We start from the raw sequence: 22,254 nt of genomic DNA on the forward strand, positions 1-22,254 counted from the left end.
GTAATTTTTCAGCCATATATTTTTTTCTCTACGATTATTTTGTACTAAAAATATATTCTTAGTTAATTGTCTTAATGTGACATCTATTTCAGCGAAAATATTGAAAAATTAATAAATTTCTTTGAATATAAGGAAATGAAAACGCATTATTGATTATAAAATGTGTCCTCCAGATAGTAAAATATGTAAAATTGTGTCGCCATTAATTTTCCTCATTTGCAAATATGATAATATTTGTTATTTTTAAATATAGAATGCTTTGTTGCGGTGTGAACAAGACATAAATATTCATGATCGATTTCATGTTCAAAATTCATATTCTATTCTCAATAATAAAATCGATAAGAATAAAAAGAATTTATAATAACAGATAAGAAATAAATATTTTTATTCATCATAAAAATAATCAAGAATAAATTCGATCAACAAACATAAAAACTTGAATAAACTCAAATCCTAAACAAATCATCTAAATGAGTTATAAATATGATACCAAAATAAATCAAAATATCCAAATAATTTGTCATGCTCCATCTTCAATCAAATGATCAATTCTCCATTCGAGTCTTCAAAGAAATCAAAAAGATCCAAGCGTGTTGAAAAATAAGGATATTGACAAATCTTATAGACAAAAGGGTGGCCATGATAAAAAAAAAAAATTAAGGATATTGACTTAAATCTTCACCTTGATGGGGTGGCCATGATATTGCAAGTAATTAATGTTATGATTATAGATACAAGAAATTTTCAGATATAGAAATTATGATATTACAATTAACACAAAATCTCTTGTGAGACGATCTCACGGATCAATTTCGTGGGTCGAATATATATCTTATTTGGGTCATCTATGAAAAAGTATTACTTTTTATGTTAAGAATATTATTTTTTATTGTGAATATCGGTAGGATTGACTGTCTCACAGATAAAGATTCGTGAGACAATCTCACAAGAGACATAATTGGATATGATGAATACAATTTTCTCTTTTTACCAAAATCTTTGATTAACTCAACATGGTTTACATGTGTTACTACAATGATTTACAATGATTTATCTAGTGTAATAAAAAAATAGCTATTGCAGTTTCACCTCATAAAAAATAAAATTATATATTAGTGCCCCAATTCGATTAACCCGGTTTACAATTCAGCAAAAACCTTCGACCTCAAACGTCTTTGTCCTCTCAGTAGGTTTTCATGCTCCTATTCTACTGCAGAGCCATTGAATGTGTTCCTCCGCCGTTGCCGCCTCCACTTGCCGTAAGTTTATCGGCCTCATTTGCCTCCACCAGAGTCTCGTCTTCATTCTTCTCGCTTCGTTCTCTTGCTGGGTACGTTAAAAATAAGATTTTTCCTTTTTTTGGTATTTCTGTGCTAAAATACAAGATCTAATTTATAATTTTTTTCTCAGTTTGATCTTTTTTCATAAGTCCAATTTTGTTTCTCAGCTGCTATATGATTTCGAGCTTCCATAGGACGCCCAAATACTGGGCAGTTAATCTTCGAGGAAAAATGGTTTAAGTTGCGTTTATTGAATCTTCTGAAAATCATTAATCTATTTAGAATTATTAAATTAAAGGTCGAATGCAAGGTTCCAAAATTCGATTGCGTTAATCTATTTAGAATTATTTCAAATTGTTCTTTATCGGACACCATCTCAATATCATAATTATGATCTTCCTCATCTGCGTGAAGTTCTCTCAATCTAGATGTTCAGGCCAAATTTTAGAAACAGTACACGGCAGGCCGCTCATAGTAACGGCGGGACCTGCAGACTTTAGTCACGTTAAAGAAAAAGCGAAGGCTGCGACGTTCGCCACTGATGTAGTGGATATTGCAGCCACTGTGTCGACTGATGCTTTTTGACTAGTTAACACATGAAAATCAAGTGCAAAATCCCTGTTTTTTAGAAATTTTCCCTAAAGCCTTCAAATTGTAGCTTGATACGAGGTTCGAGATATTTTGTCACCAAATTCGGTTATAAAGTTTGTAAGTGATTGATATTTTATCAATTCATCGCCTGCAAAAGTATTTGTGCAATATCAATCAATTTTTATTATCTTTATTCTTTTTCCACGACACTTGTTTAGGTTTAACACGACAGAGTACCTAGCATGTATAACCAATCCCTTCTATGTTGGGCGAAAGTGTTGGTGGAAAAATGTGCTTCAACCTTGTGTCAACAAAAATCCAAAGCCTATACTTTGCAGGAAATTTTTATTTTTTATTTTAAGTTTGCATCAATTTTTTCTATGTTGACTGGTAGAAAAGTCATTGGTCGACTCTGATCCTGCAGTGTCCGTCTGTGGCAACGGCGGAAGCTGCACGGCACCATTCACCATCCCGAATGACGTTGTATCATACTTTTACATTGCCTCACATTTTACCTTATTTTGATAGTTAATTTTCTTTTTTTAATTATTTTTTAAAAAACCCATGATGAAGAATCATATTTGGTGAAATTTGGTATAGAAGGTTTTTTTTAAAAAAAAATTAATGAGAATCATATTACTGTATTTGGTGGTTGATGTGGGTTTGCCTATTTTTGCAAATCCTTGTGCTTTTTTTTACATCAAATAAAGAAAAACCGTATGAAAAAATCTCAGTCCTGCACTGGGAAATCTCCTATTGGTAATGAAAAACTCGTTTGATTTTTTATCTGAGCATTTTATATTCGATATTTGAATTCTGAAGCTTCAGTGATTTGTGTTGATGGTATATTTACGAAGTCTTTAGCTCTTTGGTCGTTAGCACTCAGTGCAATGGTTCAGTATCTTCTGTATCCAAACACACTCTGTGGCTGGGTATCTCTCTGTATGCATTTGTCTGTGTACACAATGTGCTAATTTTCAGACTCGAGTATCGTGCAACACTTGAAAAATCTTACGAAAAAAAAAATAAGAAGCCTAACACAATTTGATCCTACAGTGGGATAGCATTCTAGAATGTTCATCGGATTCTCTATGAGATATTTGATCTCTTTTCCTAGGCTTGATTTTTGTTTTCCTGATTTAACATGATTTGGAATTGGAGATTATTAGTCTTTTTTCAAAATTGATTTCAATATACTCGATGATACACCTCAAATGCTAGGTGGGCGGATAATATGGGAAAAAATGATATATTCTCGTGTTTATGTTTTAAAAATTTTAAATTTATTTTGAATTATAAAATTGTGTAACATAAATTTATGGACATATTGATATAAATTGAGCCTTTAAGTTAAAAAATGAAGAACAAATAATCTTACCGATGTTTTATCGTCCATCTGACACCAAGTTTTAGGCATGATCTATTTTCGAGATCCATTTATAATAAAATCTCCGCGGGAAAATAATTAAATAATCTTATTACCTGGTAAGTGGACTGCAGAAAAAACCTATTTGCAGACTAAGTTAGGTTTGAAAAGACTCATTGTTGGAAATAAAATCTAAAGCTCCGATCTTTATTTCTTATTGTTGCCTCACCCTTCAAGCCCAACATTTAAATCACATATTCAGAATCGTGGAGCGAGATTGACACAGGAAATCGAGGGATGAAGCTTCTCGTCGGGTGAATTAAGCCAGAGATAGACTGAACCACCACCTTTTTCTACCTCTATTTTGAGTTGTAAGATGTTATATCTTTCAGAAGTAAACTATTGTGATGTTGAAAATTGATTTCAAAAACTACTAAATTCATGTTGATTTTGTTTGTTAGAATTTAATTTATTTCCCTTAAGTTTTAATTCTAGAATCCAATTGTCTGTTTCGAAAACAGCGTTAACTTTAGATTTTTGAGTTTAAATTATGACGATTTAATTCAAGTTCAGATCTGTTGTTATTTTTCTACAACTCTCCAAGAATAATGAAGTTATAAAGTTGAATTTCGTGTGTGTTTAATTGAACTTTTTAATTTATAATTTTGGAAACCCTTTTTCATGTATGTAGCTGGCCAACTGTTGAATAATATCAAACACATATTTATTGTCATTTGATTGGGGATTATCAAATACATCTTAGTTAACTCGTTCCAGAGTTTTCAAATTTTTATTACCATTTGATTGGTTCAAATCGGTGGTATTTGGGTGTTATTTTTCATCATCACGTAGCATACACTGTAGCACTGTTTCCACTTTCAGAAATCATGGTTAACGGTTATCTGTTCAAATTTTGGAGATTTTTGTTTCATTATTCTTTCATGATTTGTATGGAGGAAGATTGCTAATGGGTCATGAAAGCTTTATACCTTGTTCATAAAAAATTGGAACATAGTTTGGTTAGACCTAGACGCAGACTAAAATTTATTATCTAAGTTTTGACCCTCTAAGGGGAGGGGTGTTATTTGAAGCCAAATGACTTTCTCTTGGTTGAGCGCCATCCAGTCCATGTCAACTTTAAGGAAAATAAAAACTCAGGTTTAAGTAATCAGGATCGCCAAAATTTGTGGCATCACTTCTCATGACTTCGATAAAATTGTTTGATACACTAAATCCATCTAAAATAACAATTGGTTCTTGTTGTTCTGGCACTCATGCAATCCCGCGAACATGGAGAAATATGATATGAAACTGAGAAATGAACTTAAACAGTGCAACTCTTGTGTCCATGCAAATATAGGGAAGCATTAGTCAAGATAACGTTTCCTAATTGCTTTTCCACTGACCAATAATAGGACAATGAAAAGCATCTAGAATTCTTTGATCAGACTTGATGATATTTTGTTATCATTTTGGCATTGCAAGTATTATCAGGGCCCTTTTCGTTGTTTGATTGGCATCCATCTTTACTTAGTTTTCAAATTTCTGATTGCAGACATGGTTTTAGATGAAATCTCGTTGTGATGCTTGTAAGATCGTGCTATGTCGCAAACTGCTGGTGCTGAAAATCCCAAAGATATATTAGCTGGTTTGATATAGTTTCTGATACAAATGGAATCCAACTCAAGCAGCTCATCTCCAACCTATCCTAAATGGAGAAAAGTTGCATACGGAGGGATGCAACCAGGTTTCGCTGACAATCATACTGATGAATCTTTCCTAGAAGACATGATTACGAATGCCAATGTTGTGAAAAGAGACTTGGTTAAGGTGATTCTAGACTCATTTTCCATCTCACAATATCTGTGCATTGTCGCTCTCGTTGTCTTGGTTTGGACTTACACCCTTAGATCAATATTCAACGGAACATCCCTCTTGTTACTTGACATCGTCCTCCTTGGAGTCGGGTTCTTTGTCGTTCTTTCAACAGCAGAAATGTTGTCTTTCAATCTTTTACTCAATTATGTTCTTAAAATCTCATTCTTCATAACAGGTTTATATCTTTTGTCGCCTATCTACCAAACACTTACCCGATCCATAAGTTCAGACTCGATTTGGGTGCTAACAGCCTCTCTTGTCATACTCCACCTCTTTCTGCACAACTACTCTGATTCCAATGTTAAGCCACCTGGGGCTCTTGAAAGTGCAACCTTTACGAGCAATATCTCTCTTAATGCTTCTATAGTCGCTTCACTTCTAATTGCTTCTCGGCTTCCATCGAGGCTTCACGTTTTTGCTATCGTACTATTTTCCTTGCAAATCTTTCTGTTTGCTCCGTTGGTAACCTACTGCATAAAGAAATTCTCTTTTCGATTGCACCTGTGTTTCACGGTAACGTTGATGGTGGTAACGTTGTTTTTCGTTGCTCGGTTGCATCTGTTGCTCTTTATTTTATTGTTCAGTGTACTGGTTTTTGTTAATCTGGTTTGCCCCTACTGGCTTATTAGGATTCAGGAGTATAAATTTGAGATCAATGGCCCTTGGGATGAGGCTAAGCTCTGTTTTAATGTGACCGAGTGAAACTTCATCATTTGATGCAAGTAGTTGTGAAATGATCTAACGTTGAGACGTCTAGTCTCGAATTTTTAATTTATCCTTAGTGATTTCTTGCGAAGACATGGAAATTTGCAATCATCGGAATAAATCTCCTGTGGATTATACCGGGAGATAGTACTCATAGGCCACCAAAAAAAAAAAAGAAAAAAAGCACTCGTATGGGATACACCCTCTTTGAAATGGGTGGTTCCCTAAAATCTCCCTGCATAAAATGACCAACGTTACTGCTACATGATTGAAAACATACTTTTAATGAAAAAATATTGTGGCATAACATTGAAGCTGATGTAATTAATATAAATTAGAACACTGCTTCAAAACTCTTTTTCAAGTGACATTTCTGATCTCGGTTCATTTTTTTATACAAGGTGTTTAGATGAAAATCTGAATTCAAAACAAAAAAGTGGGCTTCATAAGAATTTTTTGTTTGAATCGAGATGTTAATATCTCGTATAAATACGCTAGTACTCATGGTATATCATAAATCAACCTCTCAAAATAAGGCAGCTGACCACATTATAGGGCATAAAATACTCTATATTTTATTGTGAGGTCAGCCAAAAGCTTTTGTTTGATTTCATTATCATAAATTCATCAGCAAGTAATTTGAGCTTTCAAATTCATGTTCTTATAGTACTAGGTGTCTCAAAATTTGTTTCAAGTATGTTTGGCTTTCAACATATTCTGACTCGAGCTTAATAAAAATCCAAATCCAAATTTGAGTTAAACTTGACATATTCTGGTATACTTTCGAACCCAATCGAGTCAAGATACCTCGAGCAAGCTTGCAAGATTTCCCTTCCGTTTTCGAGTATAGGACAAATTGTTGAACGACTTGACATAAAATATTAGAGAGAGGTTAAATATTGGTGGTAAGTCCAACAATTTGAAATGCTAAATATAATATTTGAGGCAACTGAAATTATTTTAAAAACACTATTGTATGGTGTTATAGCTAGTGGAATAACATTTTTGTCACCATATTAATATAAATGGATAACTAAAGTGGTAGAAAATTGATTTAAAATGTCCATTTCTATTTATTATTATAAAATTATTATTAGCGAGTGGAGAGCGTTGGATGGAAAAGGACTTGTTTAGCTTATGGACAGAGAGACCCCTACATTCTATTTCTTCATAGCATTCAACCTTTCTACATTCCTTTCTACATGTAATAATGATCTTAAGACATTTTCTTTCTCTAGTTAAATTACAAGTTGAATTTATAAATTGTATCAAATTCGAGTGCAACTACTCTTTTAATCTAGGTATGTATATAAACACAACATTTGTTTTGTAAAATTTTAATTTTTTTTTTACAGGATATTGTTAGGAATTATGATTCTAATTTTAATTACCGAAACAATAAAAGATGCGAAAGATAAGCACTACACAACACAATATAACAAACCATTTTTCATGTCTGCTGCCCAATTCTTCCAAAAAAGACTACAACAAAACTATCTTTTTACTGGCTTTTGCTACTGTCATACTTAACATCTGATATAGAAAGTGCGACTATCTTTTTCAATTTCAAAACCCAAGTAACCGCAACCACCGAGAGTGCAAACAAATCTAGTAGCACTCTTTATACCATTTAAATGACCAGTCATTTCAGCATCAACATATCCATACAAGTCAAAATTCAATTGTAAGTGAGTAATAATCACAATTTAGAACTACTAGCAGGATCAATCAATCGAGACATGTCCCAACATATCTACAGCCGATCATTTATACGACAAGCATGGAGATCCACTCTAATTTGTACAACTCCTATACTTCATATCATTGAATTGAACTATTGTGAAGGTTGAGTTCATGTTGTCACCGAGTACTAATGATTCTTGATGATCTTATCTGTAAATGAAAGCGCTACTCTGATGCTCTGATGTACTCTTTGAACTGAGATGATTAGACAATGATTTGTAAGCATACGATCTGAAATTCCACATTTCTATATGTAATAATTGCCTTGAGAATTTTTTTTCTTCAATTAAATTATATTATGATTTTATAAATAAAATCGAATCTAAGTGTGACCACTCTTTTAATCTGTATATATATATAAAAAAAATGTATGCAACATTTGTTTCGTAAAATTTAAATTTTTTTAGAAGAATATAAGATTGAAAATAATATCTGTGTTAATATCAGTTTAAGACACTTACATGTGCTTCATGGTTAGCAACCAATAAAGAGTTTCTTGATCTAAACTTAGTAGTCGAGTACTTAGTATATAAGTGTGGAAATAACTCGAATCGATATAATGAATATTTAACCAAGCTTATGATCATAGACAAAACATGTAAACCAATAAAAGGTATGAGCTAAACTGATTGTGTAAAATAAATAAATGAACATGCACATTTGTTTATGAAAGTTCGAAAGTTAAATCTTTCTAGTCTATAATTGTTTCATTATCAAAAAGATTACAGTAGAAGACTTTGGTTATACAATTATGTTGTAGAAATCTGATTCAATTGAAGTCATACTCTGAGTTAGGATTCCTAAAACACTCAATAAGTCGAGATGACAAGTTCCAACTAATCTACAAGCTCTCACCCACATGAGAAGCCTAAAGATCCACTCTATATTCTACAACCACTCTATTTCATCTATTGGAATAAAACTAATGTGAAGGCTGAGCTTATGTACAACAATAATTTTATGCATTGTTAGAACTAATGATCCCCGATAATAAAAGATTTTGTTTGTTTTGTTAGAATCATACAAGTTTAGGTATAATAAAAAATTTATATTTTATGGCACACATAAACTTTTATATAAAAAATAACTATAAACTTTTAAATTAGTAATAGCACTATATTTATTTAATTCTTGACATTGGATCCCTTATATGATTAAATTGTTGAATAACACAACAAAATAAAGTTGGAATTGATGATTATTAAATGGATTGTTGGAGGTTGGCGTCTTGGGAAAGGAAAGCGTACATCTCCTCACCTAGCCTACGCACAAGTCCACCGCTCGGGAGAATTTTTTTAGCACTTTATAATATTTTATTTTAATTGTCCTATTTTTATATAACTATTACCTAAAACAGATTTCAGTTTCTTCCACGAGGCAAGACAAAATATAAGGTCAAATAATTTATTATAATTAAAAGTGTTCATCTGTCGATTTTATTCGTTTTATATAATATATTTATGTTTTAAAATACATAATCTTATATTCGAATCATTTTTTTCGGTTTGGCTCGATTCTCTAGCAAAATAGTTCAGTAATTTCATTTGAGTTTATTATGAAAATTATAAAATTAGTAATTAAAAATATATTTTAAAATATAATGTATTATTTTTAGTTAATTTTTTTAGTAAAAAATTTGAAATATAATGTGTAAATGAATTAAATAAATAATGATCAACAAAAAATCAACCAAAAATTTTTAAATTCAATAAATATCATTTAATAAAAATATATCATCCAAATAAAATATAAATAAAGTTATTAATATAATTAAATTTTGGTTTTTTTTCGGTCGGTTCGGATTTGACATATATAATCCGAAATCGAACCATATAAACTTTGATTTTAACATTTATATTAAAATTGAAAAAATTCAATTTATTTTTTCGTTTTGAATTTATGAATTTTCGACCTAAACCAAAGTTTTAACACTCCTAAGCGCAGTATATAAGTTGAATACTAATACCTAATACATTATATAAATGGAACAACTTAATACTAAGCAATCAAAATGTATACTTATGCAACTTTCGATTGGGATAATAGAAAAATCGATCTTGTAAGCTGAATTAATTTTGATTTTGGTCATACAGTTAGTTAAATTTAATTTTCAATGTAATATATTTGTATTTTTTATTTTATTAATTTCTCCACTAGAATGATACAGACAAAGAACTAAAATAAAAAAAACAAAGCTAATGGACTAAAAAAAGACTAAATTGCAACAGAAAAGTCCTTTTTTTTATATATAATTTATGCTTGTGTTTTAAAATCGAGTTTAAAGGTATGTTAATTTAAAAGAGGGATATCATGCTCTCTTTTTTAACTTTTTCCACGGATTCAAGTAAATAAATGGATCTGGGTCGGGCATTTTGAGATAAGAAATTATAATATAAAAAATAAATCGAGGAAAAGGTGAAATTTAGGTTGGCTCTACGTGCCATCACATGGCTTGTCTATTTTCTATTGTTGGCTATTTAATTTAATTTATTATTTTTTTGTAAGTTTTATAATTTCCAGCTTTAATGCCAAATTGTATTGCCGAAAACATGATATTATGTCTGTGGTCTGTATTCATTCAATGTCAATAAATCAACAGCACAAATTTTCTTATGAGTTCAAGGACTCGCGAGAAAATCTCAAAATGAAGACTGATATTTTCGATTTCTCCGAAATAGTTCGAAACGAATATGAAGATATTATCTCCATCTCGAACTCGTCTTGAAAATAATATTTAAAATTATTATTAGTATTAATATCATCACTAATTATAATACATAATAATAATTTTGGTTTGGATAATCTCCGTACTCGTCTCTCGTTTTACCTTATTAATAGTTTTGAAACGAAGATAAGGATGTTGATTTGACTCAAATAGAAGGGCAAGAATGGAGTAAAGGATGAAATTCGAAAACCGAGATGGAATGGCAAATCCGTCCCTCTCAGCCCAATTGTAATCCCCTACCAACTTAGTATATAAATTGCATGAGCTCTTCAAGTAAAAATTGACTTGTGTAAAACGAAATAAATTTGAAACCTTTTGTTGGACATAAATAAATGAGATAAATGTATTCGAGTTCAAAAAACATAGGTGTTAAATGACAGATGAATATAAAAAAATAAATTAATTTTATATGAAAGTTTTGTGATTTTTATATTGTTTCACACAATAACAGAGTTTTGACTCTAGGAAGAGAATAATTTGTAGTATAGGCAAATTTGCCAATTCACGTTAGCTCGCTAAGTTGACCAAAAAATAAATGCGAGTGGAAATTAACGACTTAATATATTGGGAATCGATCGATTATTGATTAAAATTCAATAAGATTCCAGTAAGCATTAAGTGAGAATAAACAATCAACGTCATCCTAAATAGAATAAATTTTAATAATATTTTTAAAAAAGCTAAAACTGCGATAATTTTCTTAAAAAAATTGCTTTTTAACATATATATATATAAAAAAAAAACTAAATGAAGTAACAGCTTAACAACCACTAGAAGCTAATAATAATTTCAAAAAATTATTGCACAATATATTATGTATTTAATTAATTCAATAATCATACATTATTCTTACCAGGATTTACAATTCTTCAGCACCATAGTAATTAATTATAAAACCCAAGGAAGCAAGATTAAAAAAGTAAAATTTCATCGAAATAATTCGATGCCAATTCATGGAAATTATCGTGTATCATAAAATTTGCATCAATTTTTATTATATTTTTTGGAACTATATTATGCATCAAACGCTGACACTACAGCTCTGTTGAAGTTGATACTTAACTGCGGTTCCGATGATTATTCCGGTGCTCTTGCTGTTTCCGATCGGAATATTCGCCGGGCAGCTGACGTGAAGATGGTACCGGCCGGTGGTGAAAGACCCGACCTTCCACTTGACACGGCCCTCGAGCTTGATCACCATCGTCACCACGCCGTTATTCAGCGCCATCGTGAGGCCGGGGCCGTTGTATGGCGCCACCGGGACGTTGGTCCCGTAGACAAACGGCGACCATACGTTGACGTCCTTGTGGCCCTGGTAGACCGCCGGGATGGCGGTGAAGTAAGTGATCTGCTGGTTGTTGTAGGTGGCGTAGATGTACATCCTGTCATAGTAAATGCCGATTTTCGAGTTGGGGTTGCGGGAGAAGACGGTGACTTGGATGGTGGTGGAGATGATGTTGGGCGCGGAGACGTTGAGGCTGAAGATGGTGGCGTCTTGGAGGGTGAATCGGGGCTTCTTGGGTTGCAGGACGGCCCACACGATTAGGATGGTGAGTAGGTTGATGAAGATGATGATGAGTACGGTGGCGCAGCAGCGCTGGAAAAACTTCTTCCTCTTGTTCTTGTGGTGGCTGCAGACTTTCTCATCCATGGATGCGGCGGCGGCGGAGTTTGGGTGGTGTTGTTGGTAAAAAGTGGGATGAGAAATGGAGATATGTGATTCATATAGGCATTATTTAATTTATAGGCTTTACAATGGGGAGGAGACGGTGGGAGGTGGGGAATTGATTCGAGAATTTTCGAATGTCAATTTTTACATCTATAATAATAATAATAAATAAATATATATATATATATATATATATTTATATATTTCAACTTCTGTAAATATGTGAATGACTTATATTATGTGTGATATTTGAATAAGTGAAAAAATATTTCCATTATAACAAACTCTAATCCGAGATAGAACTAATTGTGACGTTTTTTTTTAAAAAAATATCTTATTTTGTGACATACTAATTGGTAATGTTTATTAAGTATTTCTATATATAAAAAAAAATTTGTGGTGTGTTTTTTGCTTGTCTTTGATTTCACTAGATACATCCTTATTGTTATGCGATCTGGACATGAAGCCGAATCGTTCAAAGATGTAATCCATATTGTTGTGTGATCTGAGCGTGTGTTAATGATAGTTTTCGAGTTTGAAGAATAAGAGAAAACGCAAAATAATTTAGTTTCAAACTTCCATAAACAAACTCTAGCTTTTTTATATTTATGTAGCTTACTTCCTACATATTATACTTCATCAAGGAAATATTGTATTGTTTTAAATGCTACTTATTTTATTTTCACAATCTTAAATTTATCTTTAAGAAAAAGTTTATATCAAGTTTTGAAGCTTAAACATTTAAATCATAGTAATCTAAAATCCGCTAAATTCAACTAGTTTAATTTTTGAAAGAGTCTACTCACCTACTCTAGACCGCTATTCTTGTTTATTTTATCATAATCGGTATTTTTTATGTCTAAAATATTATTTTTTACTGCAGAAATATTTTTTTTATTCATGTTCTAAACAAATATTGTTAATATATGTTGATTTGAGTGAAAAATATCATTGTTTTTATAAAAATAATAATAATTTTCAATTTAGGTATGGACCATGTTGGCTGTCTCTCATTTTGAGAATATATATCCGAGATATCGTTGCACATGAAACCTACTCAAAAGTTTTTACTATTTGAGTGATGATGTATCACGGTATTTAATTTAACAATTAGCAAAAATTTTCAATTGTGTTCCCTTTTTTTGTCTAATACTTGGAAAAAAATTAAAAATCAGTAATTTTAAAAAATGTTTGAGCNACATTAGTGGTGAGCTTTGAACTATGCATATCTAATAAATCTACGAAAAGGATGGGTATATAATATATATGGGTCGAGTCACGACTTTTTATAAAAGAAAGAAAGCCACCTTCCAATAATCAATTCCAGGAAATATCAAAATAAAAAGTAAAACAACATGCAAGTTATATTAATTTTAAAAAAAATCACTGTTAACAAAATAAAAAATAAAAATAAATGGGAGTTATAGAACTAAAAATATAAATACACCGTTAACATAACCATATATGAAAAAAAATATACAAATTACAATACCAAAGATAAATTCATTGTCAATAAGACCGAAAGTTAAAAAAAAATGGAAATTGCTAAAACAACATTTAATTTGAGGCTAATTCAATGTGGATCTGTTTAGGTAGAATTTTAAACCCGATATTTAGCTCCACCAGATCTATTTGGATAGTCTTGAATTCGATAAATTTGAAATGATCTCATTCCATTTTTAACTTTTTACTCTTTTTTATTCATCAAAATCAAAATTTTGTATATAAAAAAAGGCGTAAACAAATACACAACACTGACGTCATGGATTTCAAATTCTAGCAAAAATAAAGTGCTCCGAAATTCATCTATCAATCATGTTCTCAATTGCAAATTACTTCGTTCAAACGTAACCACATTTTTTTCCTGGGTGTCGCTATCAGGTGCCAGCTTTTTTGGCCATGGTTGATCAAGCCATTCAGGCTCGAGTACTCGTCAAATTATTTCAGTTCCGTTCGTAATTTAAGAATTTTTCGTAATAAAATTGTAAATAAAATTAATTTATTTACAATGTTCTATGTAATAATTTCATTATAATTTTATTTAAGAGATTTGCAGTTTCATTAAAAATTATAATCGATGGTCACACAATGTGTGGAACTAACTAAATGGGCAAGTAAAAAAAAGTATATATAGATTACAATTTTTTTTAATAAATGAAGTGTGTGTATAGAGATTGCTTATTTTGTTGAGAAGAAGAGAGAGTTTTCCTAATTTTGTGTATTGAAAATCGAAAAAAAAAAAAATTAGCCATGTGGACGCCNTCCCTGCCGATATTTACAATAAAAAATAATAATCTTAGCATATAAAGTAATACTTTTTCATGGATGACCCAAATAAGAGATCTGTCTCACAAAATACGACCCGCGAGACCGTCTAACACAAGTTTTTGCCAAAATTTTAAATTTTTATCTTCTAATATTGCATGCCCAATTCACCACACAAAACTTAAAAAAGAACAATTTTTTTTTATAGACACAAAATTTAGACTCGAGCTTTAAATTTTTACTTGATATTACTATCCTGATAGACAATTTTAAGGTTCGCATTTTTATTCAATGTTCTTCGATCATTTAATTGTTTTTAAAATTCGTCTTTTTTGCGATTGAAAATGAATTCATGCATATTTTTCGATTGTAGAGTTTATATTTTCTATCAGATCTTATCTTGATTGCGTGTTTTGTACGCGTTGTTCTTCGTTATTTTTATGGCGTTTCCCATCGGCATTAACTAACGGTGCAACAAATTTTTTATGGGAAAATCATTCTTTAGATTAACCACTAAATTGTCCAATTTTGAATTTTGATTTACTTAGTTTTCAAGTTTTAGTATAATAACTTTTATTTTGGTTATTTTGGTTTTTGATATCAGAAAAGTAATTATATGTCTGATGATGCCACATCATCATTCTAACGAAATATTAGCGAAAGACAAAAAAAAAAAAAAAAAACAAAACAAAATTGTGATGAACCAAAATCCAAATAAAACCACACATCAACTCAATCACTGTGGTTTTGATTAATTTCTGGAAAGAGGCATCAATTCAAGTCATTACTATTGACTATATATTTTGACAATTATTTTATCACAGATGAATGCATTTTCTGAATTTAAATTAAACACCAACTCAATAGATGTCAAAAGCCATGGAGCGTCTCTGAAAAAACAGCCACGGATTGAAGAAAATCAATATCTATAGCCGTCCAAGACGTCGGCCAATACTTGACAGAAACCGTCCAACGACTATTTCTAGGAAATTTTTTAAATGCAACTCATTTTTAGATATTAAAATATTAATGTGTTTTTCCTCTTCCAAAAGTAAGCCTTCCATCACCAAGTTTGGGCTGATACAACACTAGCCTGGCAATCCAAAGATCAGCAAAGCCCAATTTCAACTACCCGCTGTCAAGATTAAGGCATTGGTTCCCTCTCCTGACTACAACAAAGATTCAGTGTCTAAAAAGAAAATATAACTTCAGCCCAAAAATCAAAACAGCTCGTGTTTTGCTTCAACACGAGGGACACATTGGGGGGAAAAATGATCATGGAGCTGTGAAAAGCAGTTTCCGAAAACGTTCAGAGGTGATCTTTTAGCCAAATCTAACACATTTCCTAGTCAAATGTCAGCAGCAGTTCATAGAAGTCTAACTGAAATTTAAAAATCATGCCATTTGAAAGATTTCAATGCGGCTAGCTGAGGTTAAAAAGTTGAGGCAATAACATAAAACAACAAGCTATGAAGTCTTTGAAAAGCAACTGCACATCATAAATTATGACAGATTATAAAATTCATACATATTTTTCACCCAACTAGAAAGTGCAATTTGTTATCTTGCGATGATCTGTAACCGATGCATAGAATTTCATGAGGCCAGAAGAATCGACACGTGTCCAGACGACAGCGACGTTGTCGGACATTAAAAAAAGGCAGTTGGCATCTTCCACACGCCTGCGTTTCCCATTGGCTACTTGACTTATAGCCCATTCCGAATTTTCTCTGGGCTGAGCCCACGTAGGGCCCAATTATTCGCTAATAACATTACACGGCTCTTCAGACAGTCCAGAAAAGTTTGATTGGACTTGTTGACTTCCCTACAGCTGATGTGCATTTCACCGCCGCGTGGTTATAAATCAATCACTAATTTATTTATTTGTACATTTTTTTTTCAATGAATTTAAGATTTTTTGTATTTTCTTTGGGAAAAATGTCATTAATTATGAGAATGAAATTTCCAATATATTTATGAGATTTCATAAAAGATGTAAACATTCTATAAACATAGAAAAATTACAATTAACCCTATTTTAATATGTTTTTATACTGATAATATGGCATGTTATAAAATTAATACACCACGATAGATGGGATCATAAAATATTATTGATTTGATGTGGATGATATATTTGTAGACAAAAAATTAATGAAAATAAAATCAAATATATGTAGATAATTAAAAATAATCTTTCAAAAAAATTATGAAAATTTGAGACGTTTTCTATATTTTAGCTAATATAAACATGATTACATTTTTTGCGTTCTAATTTATTGAGTATTTTAATCGTGGTATTTTTTTCTCTAATACTGGTTAATCATTATTTTTTAAAAATGACATTCTGTTGCGTATTTGAATGTATTTAAAATTCATTTGGAGAAATTTTTTTTAAAAAATAGTTGATTAAATTTATTCCCAATTCTCCTTGTTTGAATCACCGGAAGAAATTCCAAAAATGTGCGCGTGAATTAAACTGCTGGTTGATGCTGGGGAGACGGCTAAAGTGCAACCTAATCGTATCAATTGATACGTGTTTTTACTACATATCATAAACAACGTTTGTATATCCAATTTGAACACTTAAAAAATTCATTAATATATTAATTTATTATATACTAATTTTTTCTTAAAAGACGACACTTTTATAGTTTTTAATTATTTTTTTAAAAAAAATTAAAGTAGAATAATAACATTCATGTTCTTCGGTTTCAACCAGATATTTTTGGTTATAGAAAAGTAAAACTTATTCATCCAAAACACATTTAAAACTTACATTCAGATTGTGTATGGATGGAAATATTTGAAGCTGTAAATTTTAAATTCATTTAGTTATTTCGATGAATTTATGTTTGGTAAATTTCAAATAATCAATTACTACTCCATGTAAAAACAATGCTAATCATGGTGAATTTAAAATGAAACGCATATCTCTATCAAAATCAAATCATCTCATCCAAGCTAATTGGATGGATTTATTTGAAATTCTAAATTTAAAATCCATCATTTCAAATTATTGGTCTTTCTTGGATGAACAAAATTCAAGTAGATTTCAAAATCCACTCCATATTCAATACTAATTATAATGGATTTCATAGAGATGTCAATGGGGCGGGTATGGGGCGGGTTTGGCTAAACCCAAGACCCTCTCCATGAAAAACTTTGACCCATTACCCGCCCCACCCCGGTTAAATATTCTTCGAACCCACCCCACCTCGAATGCGAAACAGGGCCGGGTAGACCCGTGAGATCCGAATTTTTTTAAAATAAAAAAGTAATCTTTCTTCTCACATGACTGAATTAAAAAACAGACAAGCCTCTAAACACAACATTGTGGAAAATTAATTAATGTCTTCGACCACACTTAATAATAACAAACAAAGTATTTTCACGACATAAAGAATTGCATAAAAAAGATTTACTAGCACTCCAAAAAAATCTTGACATAAGTCATAACATAATTTAAACAGATCAATATAAAATCAGCGAGTATGCAATATTTCAGACACATTTTTCGGGATCATTTTCCTCTTCATCAAGAATGATGGTACAAGTTGGTAAAATACTTGAAGAATTAACTATAAAATTAAATAGATAAAGTACAATGAAAAAATAAAACTGTAATTTCAAATTGTAAAAAAATATAATTTAAAAAGAGAAAGTACAGTAAAAAAAATTAAAATGAAAGTACAATAACAAAATAAAACTGTGATTTATTTACCTTTCACCTCACCTCACAACCATCTTCGCGTGCACATCAATGCCTCCAAAGTCGTTGGATTAAGTCTAAAAAGATGAGAACCAACTATTCTTCCACTATTGCAAAAGTAGATTTAAATGCAACAATTGACATATAAATAACTAAGACCGTTATGATTGATGTGAGCTACTAAAAAATTGAAAATTAATAAAAATAAAACCCTAGACTATTTATATCAACATATATGGGGTGGGTATGGGGCGGGTTTTATAGGACCCATGACCCGCTCCATATCCGGACGGGTCTGAAAAATTGGACCCAAGACCCGTCTCATGACACATTTAGTATGCCCAAACCCACCCCATACACGCGGGTATATTGTGGTACTCGGACCCATTGACATCCCTAGGATTTCAAATGAATCCAAGATATATGTCATTTGATCAAATTCATATGTTAAATCTTTTTTCAAATCAAATCCAATAAATCCGAATGCAACATGAGTATTTTATCATCATAATGTTATACATTAATACATACATGAATCACACGGCCCTTGCAATGTTAAGAATAGAGCATCATGTCCTCGTGTCTAGTGATAAAATCAATATGATGGGGGTGTTGATAAATGGTGAGATGACTCTCAATTCCAAACCTCTTCGATACTTAAATCAATATAATGAATTGCAATGCAAAAATAAAATTGAAAGGTGAATGATACAAAGAAACGTTATTAAAAAAATAAGCTCATTCCTTATCTAAATACGTACGAAATTCTAAAGGCATGTGTTAAAAATGAAGTCCCACGAATGGAAAAATGTTGCTTAAATCTGAGGATTTTTGGCTGGATAATCTGATTTTATTTTTGTGTTGCGTATTTGGACAGGTTTCTAGCAAAAGAAAGGATCACACGAGAGCGACGAGGGCTATCCTTTGTTATGGATAAAATAAAGACGCGGACCCACTTGACAAAAAATATATATATACTTATAATCCTATTAAATCAATATTGATTTAAATACCTAGACATATAAAATATTTTTTATTTTAAAATTATGGATAAAATAAATATTTTTAAAAGTAAAATATACATAAAAATATTTAGAATCGGGATATTCTCGAATACAATAGTGGGCCTCAAAAGATTATTGTAGCAACTTCACTTATTGGTGTAAGTAAAAAAAAAAAAAACGTGGAGAGTTTCAATACAAAACGTGATAGCGTTTGGAATATATTCATGTAAAAATAAAATAAAATTAGTGGGTCAAAAGTTTGTTCAACTCATTTAAATACTCAAGCTACTAATAAGTAAGACTTACAAAATTTCTTACAAAATTTCATGTACATAATTTGACCTTACACTAAATTTACAATTAATATCACCCAACACTTTGTCGCTTACCATTCATTTTTCACGTTTGACATTCATGAAAATTGAGGAAAACAAAAATCTTGAGAGTATAATTTACCTATGCAACGAGAACGATTAAAATATGGAGTTAGACATCCTAGACGATTTAAAAAATTTGAATCATTATATAATCACGCGAGACACTTTATCATGTAAGTAATATCATATGTTCAATTCCAATATGTTACAAGGAGATAATTTTGGAACAATAATTATCAATATTGAACATGGTATTTGTAACATATGATTTCAAAGATTCGAGTCACATCGTTTTTATCAATTGTATATATCAACAAGTGTTATAACGTACACTAATACATAAAAATTCATATCTTTTAGAATGACATTGTTTTCGATGTATAAATTTTTTTTTTAAAAAAAATATCCAATCACCGTATTTATTTCTATTACATTTTTAAATCTTGCAATGTCACAAGTACTTGATATAGCACGAACTTACAAACAAGGCATGTCAGGGGCATCTCATGTTTTTGTGGCTAAAAGACATTCCTATTTATCTTTGCACTCTTTCCTACTTCCATTTAATAGAAGGGGTTGATGTTGAGTTTTCGAATTAATAAAACTATAGAGTAAACTATCTTTTGATCAATTTATTACCTTTGGTTGTCTCTTTCTCATTGAAAAGAAAAGAGAAATTTTAATAAAGTTCTATAAAAAGGCTACACAAAGCTACGTGAGTTGGTTAAATATACGATCGTTTTCCATCAATTTTTTTTTCCTTTTTAATTGATTTATAAAGTTTTTGACTTATTTTTATTCACGATCTTGTCAATAAAAAAAAAAAAACAGTCTCCTACATAAAATAGATTATCTCTCATGTGCGATCGTCTCACAATTCTATATTCGTGAGATGGATCGAATCAATCCATAATCGCATCGAAAAATAATATTTTTCACTCAAATTAACATTTATTACACAATATATACTTTTAACATAAAAAATAATAATTTTCACTCAAATCAACATATATTACACAATATTTTATCACATCATAAATAAAAAAAAATTGATACTTTTGCAGTAAAAATTTGATTTTTTGGATATAAAAAATATTATATTCATGGGTCGGTTCAGAGATACGTATCATAAAATTGATACATGAAACAATCTCACAAGAACTTTTTATAATGCTTGAACATTGACTTGTCATATAAATATAGAGTTGTGACAACCAAACCGACCCACTCTATCATGTAAAATAGGTGGATTAAAATGATAATATCCGGAACCTCAAAATGATGTGTCAAAATAGCAAGTTAACGTGTCCTTTTATCTTGTTTTGACATGTATATGAAAATACATAATCCTAAAAGTAGGATAATATTTAAAAATTCAGAAGATCATGAATCAAAATCTTCGTGATATATATAGACACACACGTCTATGAGCGAAGACTCATGATATTACACAATATTGTCCCATTGAATATAATTCCCTTCAAGTTATTAAAATTATAATTGCCCACGATCTTTATTGATTTGCATTTCTGTTTAATATAACCCACCAATAAGAGAACAAAATTTTCAAATATTTTTGTTTTGATACAATGGGGTGATGAAATCTTCTATCTTATCTACCTACTATCCAAACAATTAAGAATTTAACTTAATATTATCCGGGCTTGAGACCAAAATCTTCAAATATTACACTTTAGATACTTGTATCCATTATTGAAACAAGGATTCATAATTAATATTTTACTGAGATAAAGCGTGCACAACTTTGGATTTCAAAGATGTTATGTGTTTCGTTAGTATATTAGCAGGCTTTTTATTAGACTAGCCAACCATTTTCATATTTATATAATAAGTAATAATTTGATATATAAAGTAATATTTTTTTTCATTAATGATCCAAGTAAGATATTCGTTTCACAAAATTGACTAATGAGACTTTCACAAAATTTTTTGTGTTGGTGTATAATACTTAACAAAAAAAGTTTTCCACTAAAGATAGATGGTACACAAAAATTACCCATAATAGCGGCATGCCCTTTTGTGCTTAGAGTCGTTTAATTTAATTATGGTGCCTAATATTTTAATTTACACGTGGGTTAAATCTGCCGAAAATCATATCGTAATGAATATTAAATTACATCGTATTCCGTTCCAGCTGAAATACATTAAAGCAGCTAGGTACTCACATAATTTTCAACACAATATTAATATTTTATAGATTGCATTAAATGGTACTGATTAATTAGTTGAGGCATTTAAGGATCATGTCATATTTTAACAGGTTAGTTAGTGTAATCCTGATTAAATAATTTATTTGGTTTATTACTTTCTTTGATTTTTTTTTTTCAAAATAAAGAATTTTAAATTATAGGCAAAACTTCTTCCAGGTATTTTTTTGAGCCATAACATTAAAATCATGAGGGTGGGTTTATTGTACTAGCTTGTTTTAAAAAGATAGGCAAAAACTTGTGTGAGACGGTCTCACGGGTCGTATTTGTGAGACGGATCTCTTATTTGAGTTATCCATGAAAAAATATTACTTTTTATGCTAAGAGTATTACTTTATATTGTGAATATGAGTAGGGTTGACCCGTCTCACAAATTAAGATCCGTGAGACGGTCTCACATGAGACCCACTCTAAAAGATATCTTCAACATAGTAAAATATTTAGATCCTATAATAAATATATACATATGTATATATTTAATTTTGATATCATACCTACTGCTAATATAACACTCACATAATGAATTTACAAGTTTAATATTTTTCATCACATCAATGATTGTTATCTCAGCGATGGACACAGATACGGATGACATATCAAAATATATATATATATTCACTCAATAAATGTCATTTTATTGATTGACACAGAGACGATTAGATAAACAATATATCAAAATTATATATATATATATATGTATATATATAT

The 22,254-nt window shown here is 30.6% G+C and overlaps 2 protein-coding genes across 4 annotated transcripts; one reads left to right on the top strand and one right to left on the bottom strand.

The window, feature by feature from the left end:
- The first annotated feature begins 1,120 nt into the window (after window positions 1–1,120).
- Window positions 1,121–5,973, top strand: LOC140971535 (phosphatidylinositol N-acetylglucosaminyltransferase subunit C). Of its 3 annotated transcripts, none has more exons than XM_073433843.1 (2): window positions 1,121–1,333; window positions 4,796–5,973. In XM_073433843.1, the coding sequence occupies exon 2, from the start codon at window positions 4,912–4,914 to the stop codon at window positions 5,818–5,820; it is 909 nt and encodes a 302-aa protein (XP_073289944.1). In that variant the 5' UTR covers window positions 1,121–1,333; window positions 4,796–4,911; the 3' UTR covers window positions 5,821–5,973. The 3 variants fall into 3 exon arrangements, with proteins under 3 accessions (XP_073289944.1, XP_073289946.1, XP_073289945.1); XM_073433845.1 differs by having other exon boundaries at window positions 1,121–1,262; XM_073433844.1 differs by lacking the exon at window positions 1,121–1,333 and adding an exon at window positions 2,299–3,611.
- A 5,089-nt stretch (window positions 5,974–11,062) lies between these two features.
- LOC140971536 (NDR1/HIN1-like protein 1) lies at window positions 11,063–12,051 on the bottom strand. Its single transcript, XM_073433846.1, has one exon. The coding sequence runs from the start codon at window positions 11,940–11,942 to the stop codon at window positions 11,313–11,315; it is 630 nt and encodes a 209-aa protein (XP_073289947.1). The 5' UTR covers window positions 11,943–12,051; the 3' UTR covers window positions 11,063–11,312.
- Window positions 12,052–22,254: the final 10,203 nt, after the last annotated feature.

This window comes from Primulina huaijiensis, chromosome 2, assembly GCF_012295235.1.
Source record: "Primulina huaijiensis isolate GDHJ02 chromosome 2, ASM1229523v2, whole genome shotgun sequence".
Taxonomy (NCBI): Eukaryota; Viridiplantae; Streptophyta; class Magnoliopsida; order Lamiales; family Gesneriaceae; genus Primulina; species Primulina huaijiensis.